The 17,229-nt window shown below is 33.5% G+C and overlaps 2 protein-coding genes across 2 annotated transcripts in view; one reads left to right on the top strand and one right to left on the bottom strand.

Annotated features, from left to right (window-relative positions):
• LOC136033871 (spermine oxidase-like) overlaps nucleotides 1-17,229 on the top strand; it is a 445,682-nt gene that overhangs the window by 267,223 nt on the left and 161,230 nt on the right. The gene's annotated exons all lie outside the window — the stretch shown is intronic.
• Nucleotides 1-17,229, bottom strand: part of LOC136033866 (protein MTSS 2-like) — a gene marked incomplete in the record, with an annotated part of 126,827 nt that overhangs the window by 63,180 nt on the left and 46,418 nt on the right. The window contains 2 exon segments of the mRNA XM_065714836.1: nucleotides 7,291-7,473; nucleotides 14,399-14,544. Of these exon segments, the coding sequence (XP_065570908.1) occupies nucleotides 7,291-7,473; nucleotides 14,399-14,544 (329 nt within the window).

Here is a 17,229-nt window from a genome sequence, read left to right as displayed (position 1 = left end):
TTCTTATTCTACTAATAATTAAATTCTTCCAACTTTGAAAACTCTCTTTACTTTTATTCTCTTTCTTACACCACTTATCAATAAATAAATCAAAATCATTTTCCAAGCCATCAAGAACACTCGATGGTTTCAGATGATGAGAAAGATGGAAATTAACCCCTCTATTCATTATAATTTGAAGATCATCTTGCTTTATTATTGACAAGTTCCCTGTTATAACATGTTTGTAAGTAGGATTTACAAATAGGCCAAGTTGCTTACAATTACAAACCGGTTTCCATATATATATATATATATATATATATATATATATATATATATATATATATATATATATATATATATATATATATATATATATATATATATATATATATATATATATATATATATATATATAATGAAAAGAGAAATCACCAATGCTACAGCACAAACACACAAAAAAAAAAAAAAAAGACAGAAGGAGAAAAGGAAGACTGTTTTCCTAAATTAGTGATTAATATAGACCAGCACTTGAATGAGGCCTTAACCCTACTCATCCATACAATCACATAGGTCAAACAGCATAGCCACACACAATAAACCATAAAGAATAATCCATGGACAGGCAGTCATGTCGTCAATAATTATAAGTCGTCATTTACCAAACAATAGAAAAAATAATATAGACAAATAATTCAGAGGCAACACCCAACATAGGGGCTCATCAGGAGAATACACTGGCCTATATAGGGTTTCGCCACTCTAAATTCTCTACCCAGCACAGTGTTTTGGCTACCATAGAATATCCATGGCATCCCCGCGTCAGTTATCACCCCCAAAATACATGCCTATGAAAAAAAAAACAGCAAATGTAAAACCAAAAACAAGCTTATCCTGTTAATATATCCCTCCTTTTAGCAACAATAGGTAAACTAAATATTATAAATTTTACCAAATCACAAATATTAACACATTGCAAAAAACCTGAATGAACTAAACAATTATACAATTCATCTTTACCATGTGGCTAATTTTTTAGAAAATCCGCTCAATTAGAAACACAATTCAAAATAAATGGCGCTGTGACAACATTTCTCGAACCTCCGAAATTAGTTAAAAATTTCTTTAAGTATTTCTAGATAATTCTTTTGATATTTATTTAAAAGTTCGTTATAATGAAAACTAAATTTTTTAAATTGCCAAGTTAATTTATTTGCAGAAAAACCTCTTGATATCAATTTTTGGCTTAAGATTTTACATCTATTTTTAAAATCAATATAATTACTACAAATCCTTGCATAACGAAGTAACTGTGAGAAAAACGCTGAATATGTGATATTTGAGAGTATATTACTTTCAGGGAATGGGAAACTAATCACTTCAAAATCAAAATCATCCGTTTTATTATACATTTTAAAACTTAATTTATTATTATCACAAATATTAATATTTAAATCTAAGAAATGATCTTCATGACCAGCGCCATCACTAGGCTCAAGAATAAGCTCTGATGGATATATATTTTTAGAAATATCAATGAAATCCTTACAATTTAAGACCAAAATATCATCTAAATATCTTTTATTATTTGACAAAGCATGTTTTAAATTAATTGGATTATTCTTATCCATCATATAATTATATTCTAGTTGACTTAAAAACAAGTCAGCTATAAATGGGCTGGCATCCCCCCCCCATGGGAATTCCCATAATTTGCTTGTACAAATCACCCCCAAATCTTATATAAGTATTGTATAAAACAAATTCCAATAACTCAAAAATCATATCCAAGCTGTAAAATCTCAAGTTAACTGTAGTATTAAAGCAGTTTGTCCATATAGCTTTTTTATTATAAATGTCTATTTTTAAGAACCTTTAACTAGATAAGAGGAAAGATTTCTTTATAACAGTTTTTAAATTATCAAACACTAAATTAAGTGATAAATTAGTATACATTGTCGCAAAATCGAAAGACTCAATTCTTTTAGCTGAAACCATTGTTAAAGAATCTATCACCTGCAGTGAATTATTAACACTCCAATATGGATGAAGATTCGAAAATTTTTTAATACCAGAACAATCGGTTTTAAGTTTATTTACAATTTCCTTTAAAATTAAAGAGAGGTCAGTAGCAGCAATGCGGGTTGGACATTTAGCTGCTCCAGCAACAAACCGTGGTTTAGGGGGATTCTTATGAAATTTTATAGTCCAATATAGGAAAGGGAACTTTTTATCATTGTCATTTATTTTAATATTAAAATTTTTAAAAAGTATTTCTTCAGTCTTTTCAATTAAATTCTCATCCTCTATATTTACCTTTTCGTAAACATTAGTTGTGCATAACTCCCTTTTTAAGATATCACAATACAGCTTCTGACAAATTATGGCAAAATTATTATTAGCTTTATCCACTGGCACAATTACAAATTCATTCTTTAGATTAGCAATTGCTTGTTTAATCTTCGCATTATAAAATAATGATTTAGTGTTACTATTTTTTAAGTTAGAATATTTTTTATTTCTTACTCTACTAATAATTAAATTCTTCCAACTTTGAAAACTCTCTTTATTTTTATTCTCTTTCTTACACCGCTTATCAATAAATAAATCAAAATCATTTTCCAATCCATCAAGAACACTCGATGGTTTCAAATGATGAGAAAGACGGAAATTAGCCCCTTTATTCATTATAATTTGAAGATCATCTTGCTTTATTATTGACAAGTCCCCTGTTATAACATGTTTGTAAGTAGGATTTACAAATGGGCCAAGTTGCTTGCAATTACAAACCGGTTTCCAATTTATATCACTATCTAGTTTTTTTAGTATTAAATTATAATTAAAAATAATTTGCCCAATAGTTTTTGAAAATTTATAAGTTAAAACTGGACTATCATTATAATTGAAATTACTAGGAAGGGCCTGTTTCACATGTCGCTGATTTAAAATTTCTGGTAAATTAATATCTTCAATCTGCTTACAAGTAAAATTAATAGGTAAATATAATCTGTTATCCTTATTACTAATCTTATCGAACTTTTTCTTTTTTGAAATAAATTTCGTTTTAGTTAGAATGCAAATTGTATCACATATTACTTTAAAATTATAATCAAGAGCTGTATTATTCTTAACAATCCAGAAAGGTTTGACATATATATATTATATTCTTGAGTATGATTGCCAAGATTTACCTAATCCCATCCCCAAGTCAAATTCTACGACTAACTTATAGTTTTATAATTTTAAGATAGAAAATTTTTTCATGACACATTATAATTTACTTTTTCCTTGAACCACTGCTAATAACTCCCAGAGGTACTCTAAAATTGTCCAATCACGACGTGATAGAGCAGTTATTTGCTGACACTTAGAGGGAATCTTAGAGAAGTTCCTCAGAGCTGAAATAGGAGTAAATACGGTGGAACCCAGACAAAACGTCAAATTATTCAAATATTTTGAATGACTCGTAACACTAAATGTTAAAACTATTCACAAGCTAAAAATTTTTCTATGAATAAATGTTGTAAACAAGACTAAAAACTGTGAACAACTTGGAAACAAGACTTACTTTAAACTACTTAATAGCATTTTAAAATAAAATAAGGAAAATCAAAGCAGTAAATTAGAGAAATTCCTCTAGAGAGGAATTTCTCCCTAGGGAGGGAGAAATCCATCCCTATAAGAATAAAAGGATTCTCTTCCTCTTAGGGAGGAAGAGAAATGTTCCTCCAAATCGACCTCTGTAATTCAAATTTCATAGCGGTTTAGTTTGTGCTCAACGCAGGAAGATAAGAACAGTACTTTCCTTGAAATATATCCAGTGATTTTCTTATATCCTGGAAAACTTATAAGATAAAATATTTGGATTAGCCCTAATTCTTTTTACTTGGTGTGAAGAGGTAAAATTTTAGTGCAAAGCAAAAATCAAATAGCAAAAAAAAAAAGAAATATATTCCCAATTCAGCGCTCTCCCTAAACTTTACAATCGAATAATTACTACCATCACAATTGCCTTATACAAAAGTAAGTTATTTTCTCTCTCTCTCTCTTTTCTGTAATGTTTGGCATTATGAACTAACTGTTGATGGTATAGTTCGCATCAATAAGGTCAAACTGACTTTATGAGCCAACTGCTTGACAAGATAAAAGTACGAAAAATACTGCAAAACAAAAGAAAAAACAGCCAACTTTGATATATAGCCTAAGGGTATTGCAAAAGTGTGAATTGTTATACTTGGAGAGATTGATGCTGGCGCAGATTGCACACTACGCCTGCATTCCTCTTTTTCGGTGTCCGACTTCTGTGTTACTTTTTATTTCACTGATCATTAACCTCACTGGTGCAATATAACAAACCCAAATTGAACCCGATATTTCCCATATCAAACCCAATACATCATACATAAAACTAAATCTATACCAAATTAATTTGCAACTCGCCTTTTCTAGATGACTTGACATTCGAGTAATTCAAAAGCAACATTATCCGAGTCTGAACAATGATACGACGTTGATAAATCTACTTGATAAGTTTAAATGGCAAGGCTGAAGTTCGTCGCAACAATAAAATTCAATATGGAATGTCTCAAATAACGAAAAATTCTATTTCATATCAGCCCCAAGGGCTTGACTGAAGTTTAGACGTTATTGTCCGTGTCGCATCAAAACACATATCCCAAGTTATTCGAAAATGTTAAGCTTGTTCCTCCCCTTGAGATTCAAGTTACCAGAGTTTCATTATCTTTGAAAATAAACACAAAAAATTCATTGCTCAGAGAAAAGCTTATGTAACTATGATACAATCTCCTAGGATTTATACGGCAAAATTGAAATCTCCAAGTTATTTGCTCTTACAGTCATCAAACAAAACTCTATTTGAAAATGATAGTACTTGACAGTTGACGTACATATGCTTTTTGAATCAAAACTCCACACTTCAGTTTTCTAAGGGTTACAGAGTAAGTTATTAGAATGGTGAAAAAAAAAGAATTCCTTGAAATTTCTTTAGTAATCAGAGAAAATTTACGAAAACTTCTTTTTTGAAAATTATTTCTTTTTTTGAAATTTTTTGAGTAAAAAGTAAAGCAATTGTGGAAGTTATATATCCTAATAAGGGAGTTCTTGGTTTTTAATAGGTTTTTAATAGTTGAGTTTTAATAAGTTTTTAATTATTAAGACTGTTTCTTTTTGCAAACAAGTTTGAAACAAGTTGTTACTTTTTGCGGTCTCTGTTAGATTTTACTAATGTCGCATACCGCCAAGAAGTATTTGATTAAATTTAGGTTTATCAAGAAAGTATGTCCGTATTACGACAAAAGCCAACTGGGAGGCGACAATCTTCATTTCGTAATAACAAGGAGAGGAAATTCAAAATTCTTTAATCTTTTTTAAACCTCTTTAGGCTGTGAAAATGATATTTCAGGTTTGTGGTGTCACAACATGGCTGAAAAGTAAAATATTTACTTCTTTTTACTGTCAAAAATTTGTTTTCGAGTCTTGCTATGGCACTGAGACAAATTGATATCATTACTTTTTTGGCTGTCTGTTTTTGTTTATTGGGTTTGCCTTTTTTTTGGCAAGCGGGGTGGTTTTTACAACATGGTTGTTTTTATAGGGGATTTGTATAATAGAAAGTAAAAGTATGAGAAGTGAAAAATTATTAATTTAAGTTTTGGATTTTAGTGAGCAAATGGTGGCCACTTTACTGCCTCTTTTCATGTAATTAAAGCTCTGAATTATATGACATATCACATCCTCTGTTCATCCCAAAACATTAAAATAAAGGTTAAACTCTTTAGAACTTTAATAAAGCTTCATATAAGCATATACTTAAAACTAAGTATATAAGTCGAAATACTCCTTCAAATGTCAAAGTAATCATTTAAGAAAACGAAATTTTCGAAAAATTGTTCATAAAAGAAGGGTAATAATTATGCGTTTTATTTTCTTTTATCTAGCTGGTATAGATGGGTCTCTGAATTCTCAGTTTGGATCAGTGGAATGGCATCCATTTTTTTCCCAAACATTTACTAATAAAATGTTGATAAAAAGTGGAAATTCACACATCTTGAGTTAACCACGTAAACAGAATGCAACTACAATGTTACTTCAGGATTTCTCACCTTCTCAATACTAACAAGTCACAAAATATATTTAAGTTTTGTATGGGGGTTGACCTATACAAATTGTGACAAAGAGTGCATGATCCCAAAAGATGGCTCAAGACCTTTTTTTACAATAAAAAGCTTAACTCACTCGCTATAGCGGTCAGAAGTGCAAAGGCAAAACGTTATGCAGAAAATATTAAACATTATTTTTTTTAGATGGTGAACAGTTATTTATTTTTTCATGGCAAGGTGGTTTTTATAACTTAATAATTTTTGTATCAATATTTTTATACCACTTAAATACCAACAGACTTTAACCCTCACCAGATTTCAAATTAAATTTACGACCATTTCCACTACCTACCTACGACGCACAATTATCGAGGTTCCCTTTAAATTGCGGGCCTTTCTATGTTCGCAAGTTAATCGAAGCCACCTATTATGCACCCCCCCCCCCAAGGAAAATCCTGGAACTGCCCCCTGCTATAGCCCCCGTCCAAAGATTTCAAAGCTTCAATATTGATACGAAGGAATGCAAAAATTATAGATCTTCGAATGCGTGCACGCATCACGAGTAAGATTATTCATTACTCCAGGAAACCTAAGATGCTACAAACAAAAGCAAATGAAAATATCAAAATTTGGTTTCCCATAAAGTCTTTTTTTTTGCTAGAAATGTTAGCCAGAACTGGAATATGAAGTAAGCCGCTTAATATTAATGAGCCAAAGGGTCGGTTTTACACATTAAAGAACAAAAAGTATACTTTTTGAGTTATTATTCTTATGGGCGGATTCAGGGAATCGAGTCAAGGCTTTTTAAGCTACTGCAGCCAGCTATGATTTTCCTACAGAACAAATGAGGTCTAAAGAGTCTGTGGCCTAAAGTGCCACTTACAATAAATCCTAAATTATACCTGGTACGGCACAGTACCAAATATAATACAACAGGAAGCCACCTAAGGGCAGCATAGTTGCGCATGTCCCTTCTCCGTTCTCTCTGCCCAGATATTCACTCTTTAATCCCCCACCCTGGAAGACTTAACTTCCACTGGATAATTTTTTGTGACTTCTCGTCCTGCTTTATATCTTTGCCCAAGCCAAATTGTAAAAAAGGAAGATTTATAATAATTTATAATCTCCCATCCGCAAAACGTGACTTATCAGCCTTAATCTTATTAATATGGATATGCTATTTACTTACTAATATTGGTCTCAGGAACTTGACAAAAAGACAAAATCTGCTCCTTTCTTCTACAAGTGCTGTTTTCACAGCCTGCTTCTCAGCTACATGCAACTCGGCTACTTTATTGGCAAGATCAACCTGAGCTGCTTCTGCAGATTTGACCAGGTCTGATGATCCCACAGTAACTGTACCACTAAGCACCTACCACAAATTGATTTTATTAGAATTTAATCAATTCAGTCAGTGGCTCAAATACAAAGAAAAAACAGTGAATCGCCAAGCAAAGCAGTTAATCCTCGATTCCTTTATTCTTATTTCCCCCTGGATATATCGCTGAAGCAAGCAAGAGTCATCCTTGTAATAGAATAAATTTCGTTGGCAATCATGAGCAAATAAATTTTTGGTACGTAGTTGTTAGGTTAATTTTGTTATGTTCGAGCGAAATCATTTGAGGAATCCATAGAACGATAACACACCTGAAGAAATGTACCCTGTGATACACAGATTAAACTTGCATCATGTTTTACAAGTTTAACTATTATCATTTATTTTTTCTTTTGGCTAACAAAACGTTTGTCACTGGTAAGTTCCAAAAATCACCGTTCTTTAAACCCTAGCCCCCTCCACCAGTAATGAAGTAAGATTTTGTTGGATTTTTCTTTCTTTTGCAATTAATCAAGCATGCCAGTGTCAATGATCAAATCGTGTGCTATAATTATCTATATTAATATCTTATTATCCAGATGTGAAATCTTCTATGAAAAGTGAGAAAAAAAATGATAACAAATAATATATAGAAAAATCAGTCGTTTATGCTGATCCCTAATATATAATATTCATTAAGTTTAATTTTATCCATGAAAAGCTACAAGATTGAGAAAATTTGCCTGATTTTCAAGAAAATGTGAAAACACCACCCAAAAAGTCGAGGAATTTTAATGAAAATCGCATCATTAGGTTCAGCATATTAGAGAATCCTACAATAAAGGTTTCAAGCTAATATCTACAAAAATATGGAATATGGGGGGGGGGGCAGATGCCTAAAAGAGCTTATTCCAATGCCCAAATTTGATATGTACTCTCTCTTACATCCTGGGAATATTTTTGGTGTACGCCTTTATTATTGGTCCTAGGAAGAAGGATAATAGTACCCCTCCCATTACAACAATCTTTTCTATGTAGCATGAAATATAAGATTCACATGCCTACCGGCACAGAAGTGGCAGGGGCGTCATGAGCCTCGCCAAAAGATCTCTTGGGAGGGGGCGGGTTGAAAAGTGCCACCGAGAACTTTGTTTTCAGCCATATTAAATGGTAATATTTGTCTCTTCATATTTATACACAATGTTTCAATGTATTTAAATATGTGTATATAACGTATTTCAACATCAGAGGACCCTATTGTAGAGGTTGCGATGGCTTCAGCCGCGTAGAATGATCAGAAGTCACGCAGAAATTACGAACAATGAAATTCCTTTCCGACCGTCCCAAATTCTGAAGTAAAAAATATTATTAAGGAATTGCTCTATAAAACTACTATTCATTCATAATTTTACATCCAAGTGTGAATCCATTCAAAACGTGAGGAGCAATATCATATATTTTATATTTTACTAGCTGTTGGGGTGGCGCCACCCCAACACCTAGTTGGTGGGGGCGCTTCCTTTTTTCCTTTTTTTTCTTCTTAGTTTTTTTAGTTTTTTAGCTTTTTTAGTTTTTTTTATTAGTTTTTAGTTTTTTTTTCTTTTTAGTTTTTTTGTAGTTTTTACCTTTTTTTAGTTTTTTTTTTTACTTATGTCCAGGTCGTCATTTATATTCCCTGTGTCCCGGTCGTCATTTGTGTCCCGGTGCTTTGTTGATGGTGATTGCTAATCGAACATTCCTTGTGTCCCGGTCGCTTTCTCTTTGAGTGTCCCGGTCGTCATTTATATTCCCTATGTCCCGGTGTCCCGGTCGTCATTTGTGTCCCGATGTCCCGGTCTGTAATTTCGTCAGTCGACAAACATGACGTCACTCGACACACAGACACACAGACAACTTATTTATATATATATATATAGATAGATAGAAGATGTCCCGGTCGTCATTTGTGTCCCGATGTCCCGGTCTGTAATTTCGTCAGTCGACACACAAACATGACGTCACTCGACACACAGACAACTATATATATATATATATATATATATATATATATATATATATATATATATATATATATATATATATATATATATATATATATATATATATATATATATATAGATAGAGCAATATCATATATTTTTCAATTTGATTGTTTTGGACTTCTCTTAAGATTCTGATCTTCCTTTTTTATGATTGCTAGCTGATGCGGATGTTCCTCTGATGTGTGGTTCAAATATTTAATTTCGGCATTTATTTCCATTTCCTTTATTTAGTTAAATCCCGTTGCTGTTGCCAATTTTATTTGGGTACAAGCCCACAAGGTCTTTTTTAGGTAACATTTCCATGCATCGTATATACGAGCATTGTAGATTACCTTTTCCACCTGCCCACTGGTAAAAGTGGAACAATATTTCTTAGACTAGCTGAGTGATTTAGTAGAAAGAAAAATCTTTGTAAATGCTTATTTAGTAATCAAATGGCCAGTATGGGAAAATATCCGCAGACTGGCATTAGTCCATGACGTAACAAATAACTATTTGCTATGTCTCATATAATTTATAAAAAATATTTTTTTCATCACCGTTGAAACTAGTGTTTCAAATTGCGAAATCTGTATCATGTTACAAACGATAAATTTATAGATTATCACACTAACAGTTGTTATACAAAATACAAAAAGGAAGATGCTAACTTTTATTCTCACTAGCATTACAGATGCTGAGATTCTTTTTTCTTTCTTTTCTTTTCGCATCCTAAAAATGTACAGAGGACACTATTGGCCATGAGCAACAAACGGTTATTCTTTACGTACAAACTAATCATTCTATTAGTTCACAGAGAAGTACAGATGTAGACACTGGCTAGTCTATCGTTTTGAATTTATTTATCATCCTCCACCACAATCACCTATGTGCTCCTCACTACTCTCAAAGAGACACCCTTTCAGTTTGCTTTGATGGAAAGGGGCAAGTATCCTCCTAGGGGCAAGGACTAAGTCTAAACAAAACCCCATTCCTATCCGATTTCCAAGATATTGGGGACATATTGATGAACTTGTAGCCTCTAGGGAAAAGCCTTCAAGTAGTACCTAGTAATCAGATACTGGAATACTCTTTAAAGCAACATTAAGCTAGAACAACGTACGAAGACGTCATATGATAGAGAAAAAAAGCAATAGCATAATCAGAATAAAATGTTACTTCTGTTAAGCATTATATAGCTTTGTAATGAGTCCGAGGGATAGCAAAACTGAAGAAAATATTTTTGACACGAAAAACAAGAGGGAAACCGAGAATGAGTTGATCCATACATATTTAGTCCGTTAAATCTTGGCCTTTCTCCCCCCCCCCCCTCGCTGGATAATTTTTGAGCATTGTTGTTACTGAAAGAGACCCTATATTTGTAATACAATTCGGAAAATGATGAAATATCCCTGAAAATGCATAAAAGGGAAAGGATAAGGGACTTTAATTAGAATAACACAAAAGTAAATAACTTACCCGTATAAGTGACTAAAGACAAAAATAAGAGGGTAATAAGAGAAGGAACGGGAACTGGCTCTAATAAAAGCTCGTTTTGAAGCGCCAATCAGTCCAGACTGTCAAAAGGAGGTTTGGATGAAAGATAGCTAGATGCAGTTTTCCACTTCGCAAATAGTTTTACTACTGGTGAAATAGACGAAAATCATCCAGCAATATGTGGATAGGCATTCTAATCATATCTAGGGCATTTTGAATTCATCTTCAATGTATAAAGATGCTCTGTAGGCTACTATATTTTTGAAACACTTACTTTTTTAATTTCTATTCATTATCCAGTTCTGTTGAAGGAGGCTGTTATTACGTCAAAGTTTGTCTTCCGCTTAAACAAATGAGTCCTTCCATTCTCAAAGTATTGTGAGGGACAGTTTGAACTATAGCGAAATGCAGTATTGCTTGAGTCTGAAGGGGGACAATAACCGTCCTAATAATTTGACGCAAAACTCCTTTCACGGTTCAGCGTCACTCTTTTCTTCAATTAACAAAAATAGTCGAACAGTTTATGCTCCTGAAGAAGATCGCAAAAATATATTCCTCCAAATGAAGAGAGATCAGGAGGTGAATTAACCCCATCCCCTCCATGTTTATCTTATAAAGCTCCATGTGGAAATTAACAAGTCATAATTTAAAAATACAAATTAGGACCCAAGTCCCCCTCCTCAGGAAGATCCACTGTTCTCATCCTCAGCAGAGGGTATACAACTGTACATAATGTTGTATAAAAAAGTTTTTTTAAACATATTTAATTGGTATTTCGTAGAGTAGGCTGTAAGAAAAGTGCGGTACAATCCCACTTTCTAGGGCTATAATGAGAGAAAGGTTGAGATAGCTGGGGAATGTTCTGCAGATGAAAGATGACAGAGCATCGAAGGTTGTCCTTTTCGGCCAACCGTTGAGGACTAAACGGAAAGATGATCGTCCACGATTGAGGTGGAAGGATGTCTAAGGAAAGATTTAAGGGAAATGGGAACTTCCTGGGAGGGTGTAAAGAGGGAGACTTTGGATAGATTCGAATAGAGGAGGAGCATGCATAGCTGCGTTGGCCTCAGGCGGCTTGGCGCTGCGGTGATTTGTTAGTAGTAGTGGTATTAGTACTTTCTTGTTCCTCTTGATCCAGATTGATCAACTGTAAAGTTTAAGCGCGCTGGGCTAAAGGAGCGTCGGTCTGTAGTAGCTAGAATTTGTATTACATTTTTTTTTATTCTACAATGTGACGAAGATTTCGCTTTTTGACACCAATCTAAAATGCTTTACCATCAGTAAGTTTGGGTTTATCACACAAAAGAAATTTACAGAAGAGACTTTTGTCGGGGATTCTGTTTTTTTAAACTACAGAAAACCATTTCTAATTACCAACTCTGAAATTAATAGAAGGTACATTCAGAACGAGGAAAAAAGGGTTCAAGTAACAGAAATATACTGCAAAAACCTAACAAAGATCTAGGAGGACATACTTCCTGTGTGGGATATATAAATCGTGAGGAATCACGTAAAAAAACGCCCCGTGTAAATACGATCATAGACTTCTGTTGAAAAGATTTTTGTTATAAAGTGACATCTACAGGGCATAAATTTATTCAATTGTCCTAGTCAAGTGAAGTATCAAACAGTTCGTGGTAACAAACTGTAAGTCAGGAGCCACCCGGCTCAATAGTAACTGAAACTCTAAAAAACAGAATTTCGATACCAATATATGTATCAAAAGGATCGGCCTGTTGTGCTGATTTCAAATATATAGGTTTCATAAAGTTAGTTTTACCCATTAAAGGCTACGAGTCTGAGAAAATTTAATTGATTTTCAAAAAAGGGGGATAAGACCCCTTAAAGTCATTTAATATTAACGAAAATCATCCCATCAGATTCAGCGTATCAGAAAACCCTACTGTAGAAGTTTCAAGCTCCTGTCTGCAGAAATGTGGAATTTTGTATTTTTTTTGCCAGAAGAAAGATGACGGATGCATGTTTTTTTTTTTCAGGGGTGATTGCATCGACTCAGTGGTCCTAGATATCGTGAGATGATTCTTTGAACGGAAATTAAAAGTTCTAGTGCCCTTTCTAAGTGACCAATAAGATTGGAGGGCAACTAGCCCCCCCCCCAGCCCATTTCTTTCCTCAATCGTCCGATCAAAATTTTTCTACAGCCATTTTGTTCATCATATTTGAAAGGCCCCATAACTATGCCTTTCAATATGGCATGAGCCCCCCCCCCCCACAGCCCCAGTAGAAAGGCCTAAGTTATAAAATTAGCTCAATTGTTTATGAGTATTATTTATAATTGGAAAGTATGTACACATTTTCGAGTGGGAGGACGAAATTTATGTTTGTGTTTTTCCAGGGATGAATTTTCCATGGGGATAGAAACCTCCAGGTGGTGAACTTGTCTGAGGAAATTATACAATGGGGATTGCCAAATTCCTATACAAAATTCTTCTTATATGTCTTGCTTTCTCTTTTCCGTCTAAATTTTATGCGTGGAGTTGTTAAAGGAAATTGTTCGGGTTAAATTTTCACCGGAACTGAACTGTCTAGAGCAGTGATTCTCAAACTGTGGTACACGTACCCAAAAATGGGGGCACACAAAAAATTTTAGGGGGTACGCTGCCGGTCAACAGAAATTAAAATAACCTTTAACTCCAGGACTGCCAATTTTATTTATATTTTAGCCATACTTTACTTGGTATCGGTAACTGAGAAGTGGTACGTAAAACATTTTTGGTATAAAGGAGTAGGCTATAGTGTCAAAATAAGTTTGAGAACCACTGGTCTAGAGGATATTTCTGTGGGGATGGGAATTTCTCCGTGGAGGTAAGGCCAGACTTCCTGATATTATTTAAAAAACAATCAGAAATTAAATAGAAAAAACAAGTTTTTTTCAACTGAATGTAAAGACCAACATTGAAACTTTCAAGAAACATTCTTCGTTTCAAGTTTCAATGTTGCTCCTTACTTTTTTTTAATTTAATTCTGAATTAAACTATGAAAACTGGGTGCCCCAGACAAAACAGCTTTTTACCTTTTCAAAGTTCTTTTTTATCGAAGAAAAATAAGATATTTGAAAGGAAGACTCGGGGATTATTAAGAAACGATAAAGTAAAAGGCCAGAGAGGGGCTATTGTAGCATAAAAAGTGTTCTCACCCTAAAAAAAACTAGCCAATGAGGCAGTTTTTTTCCAAGTTCTGGAGCGAGAAAACCTTACAACTACAATAATTCCTTTAAGCAGCTACTCTCTACACATTATAGGGCCTACTACAATAAAAAATTTTACACAACCATACTAAGTTTTACCAAAAATTTAAAATTTTAAAAAAAATTCTTCAAAAAACGAGCAATTCCCTCGAAACAAGGAGCATTAAGTTACAGTCTTAAAATACCATGCTTAAAAAACAAAAGATAAACAAGATTAAGACAAAACTAATGTAAGACAAATGTCGACATTTACTACCTGATTACTACCCATTGAAGTTGTACCAACAATACTTCCGCTACCACCTAGGGTTACAGTAGCACCACGAACCTTTTTCACCTTCTTTTGCAAGCGTGTGGATTCCATCGCTTTTTTCTTAACATCTGACCGGATCTTTTTGTACTCTAAAAAAAATTATATTGAGGTCAATAGCTTTTAGGGGAAAAAAGAGGGGAAGTATCATTAAAACTAAGTCATATTACGCCAGGGATTATCAATTGAATTTTTATGGATTTCAAGATTCTTTTATATATGTTTTGTTTCCGTGCAATGGATTATACAAGAGCTCCTTGCTTTCTGTGAAGGGGTCTTTTTGTCCCTTATTTCACGAAATTACGTCAACAATGGACATGGAAGAAATTAAATTTAGATGCAGTCCCACTGATGGCCTGCTGCTTCCCCGGTAAAATAATTTGATTGCGCAGACTACAACAACTAGAGTAACGGCTCTGCAGTCGACTCAATAATTGAGAAAGAGTGACAGATAGCACATCAGGACAAAGCAAGTTAGATAACACCAAACTTTAACCGAAAGCCAAGATTCGCTTTCAAAAAGCGCAGAGCCCCTCACACAGGGCTGAGATGACCAGTGACGGATCGAGAGTCATACAATTGTTTGGTTAGAAAAAAGCGAAGAGAGAAACAAAACAAAAAGAGGAGAAAAAAACTGTTTCCCTATTTTAGCAACCGAAATTAAAAAGTACTTGATCAAGGCCTTGGCCCTACTCTCCCATCCAAGAAATGTCCGAATTCCTGCAAAATTATCATTAATAAACGTAAGACTTCGTAAAATTACAAGCAAAAGCACATCAAATCTAATTAAATACTCCCAAGTGATCACCTTCCATTAGGGCTCCTCAAAGGAACACACACTTGCCTATATGAGTTTCGGCGCATTGAATTCCTTGACTGGTAGCGTGGCGCGCCAACCATAAGCACATTATGGTATACAGGGTCGTATTCTGAATTTTTTCGGTGGAGGTGTTTACAAAAGAAAGCTTTAAAAACACGTCAAAAATTTATTTAAATTCATTTTTGTTCTGTTTTTACGAGTCAGACAAACATTTCGGTGGGGAGGGGGTTAAAGCCCCCTAAGACAACAAACAACAGAACAATAGTACGCATAGCACATTGAAACCAATCTCAATTAAAGGGAGAATATCACTTCCATGTTCATTTCTCTCATTTGGCCAAATAATTGACACACCAATGCTATTCTCACTTCGGGGGTTAACCAATGAGAATAGTTTGATTATTCGGTTACGACAACTTCAAAGAAAAAATTGAAAACAACTCTTGAAAGGCTCCAAAAGGCAAAACACTCCCTATCAGGCATATAAATAGGACTTTTTCTGGGGAGAGGGAGGGAGCTCGTCAAAAGCACCCAATAAATAGACCAGTTACACAAAAACAAGAGAAACTGTCAGCAAGCATCTATATGTATTTGTGAAGGAAACATAAAAACCATATATTTTATAGATTGTTATCATCGTCAATATAGAAGGTAAATAATTTTTACACTCAAAATTGAAATTAAGTTTTTTTTTTTTTTTTTTGTTCCATCAGTACTAACATGCCAACAAATAAACAGGAACTGGCACTGCAAAATATATATATATATATATATATATATATATATATATATATATATATATATATATATATATATATATATATATATATATATATATATTCAAGCTAAAAAATAAAAATCGTTGTAAAATAATATTGAACAAAGGTCATTGTTGTAAACTATAAAACTTGATGAAAATTCAGATTTTAAAGAGGACTTAAACGGTAATTAGAATAATATAACACGCTTTCAGTGATTTTGATATTTTAATAGCTTGGTTATGCATCCAAATTAAAGCTCTTCCAGACACATTTGCATTATTTCCGAACCAATATCATCTCCCTCCCCCCCAAAAAAAACACCCAAGGACTATTACTTTAAGGAGAGCAATTTCTAAAAATCTTAGAAAAGTGATGATAGGCTTCGAATTGTTCTCTATTTGTTCCTTTTAGAAACATTTTCTAGATTGTTATCAAAACTACCACCCATTATTTTTGTCAACAAAACTAATATAATTTACAGTAAAAGAGATAAGGGGACCAGAATAACGTTATACATGTCCCTAAAGAATCCTATTAAATCCGTCATAAATATGCCATCTAGAACATGGCGCTGTCAAACACATCGACATATGAATTGTTCCTTTGACCCAAATTCTTTTCAAAACGTGGTGCCAACAGTATGCAATCCCAAAATCAATAAACAAATCTATGAAACAAATGATTATAGTATATTAATGACAATTTTCTCAATTTCCATGGTGCTAGTACGGATACATAACATTTTGGTAGACTGGCAAAAAAAACAGTTACTGACACATCACCTACGGTTAAAAGTTTTCCCAAATCCTTATGGCGGAAAGGTTCCATATGTCAGGAGATTTCCGACTTCCGCCTAAATCACAATATCCGTTTTGAAAAAAAAAAATCTTAACAAACTTGAATTCACAGATGTGAGGTAGCCAGTCAATATTTGAGCTTCAAAATGTCCAACGTCTTCCCTCATGGCTGCAGGAATAGCTGCAACCAAGTAAAGAGCCAACCCCGGCCCATAGTAATCAAAAGTTTAAAGTCACATTTTGAAAACGACTGTTTATTGATAAAAATTTCCCGCTTAACACTAATCCAGGAATGCAACTATTATTTCGACCAATCTTTACAGTAAAAATTTATTGCGAAAACAAATTTATGCGGGTTTCAAAATAGAGCCTAAACCCCACAAAAATGACGTCGGATAA

Source organism: Artemia franciscana, chromosome 12 (genome assembly GCF_032884065.1).
Source record: "Artemia franciscana chromosome 12, ASM3288406v1, whole genome shotgun sequence".
NCBI lineage: Eukaryota > Metazoa > Arthropoda > Branchiopoda > Anostraca > Artemiidae > Artemia > Artemia franciscana.
This window is presented reverse-complemented; position numbering and strand designations above follow the sequence as displayed.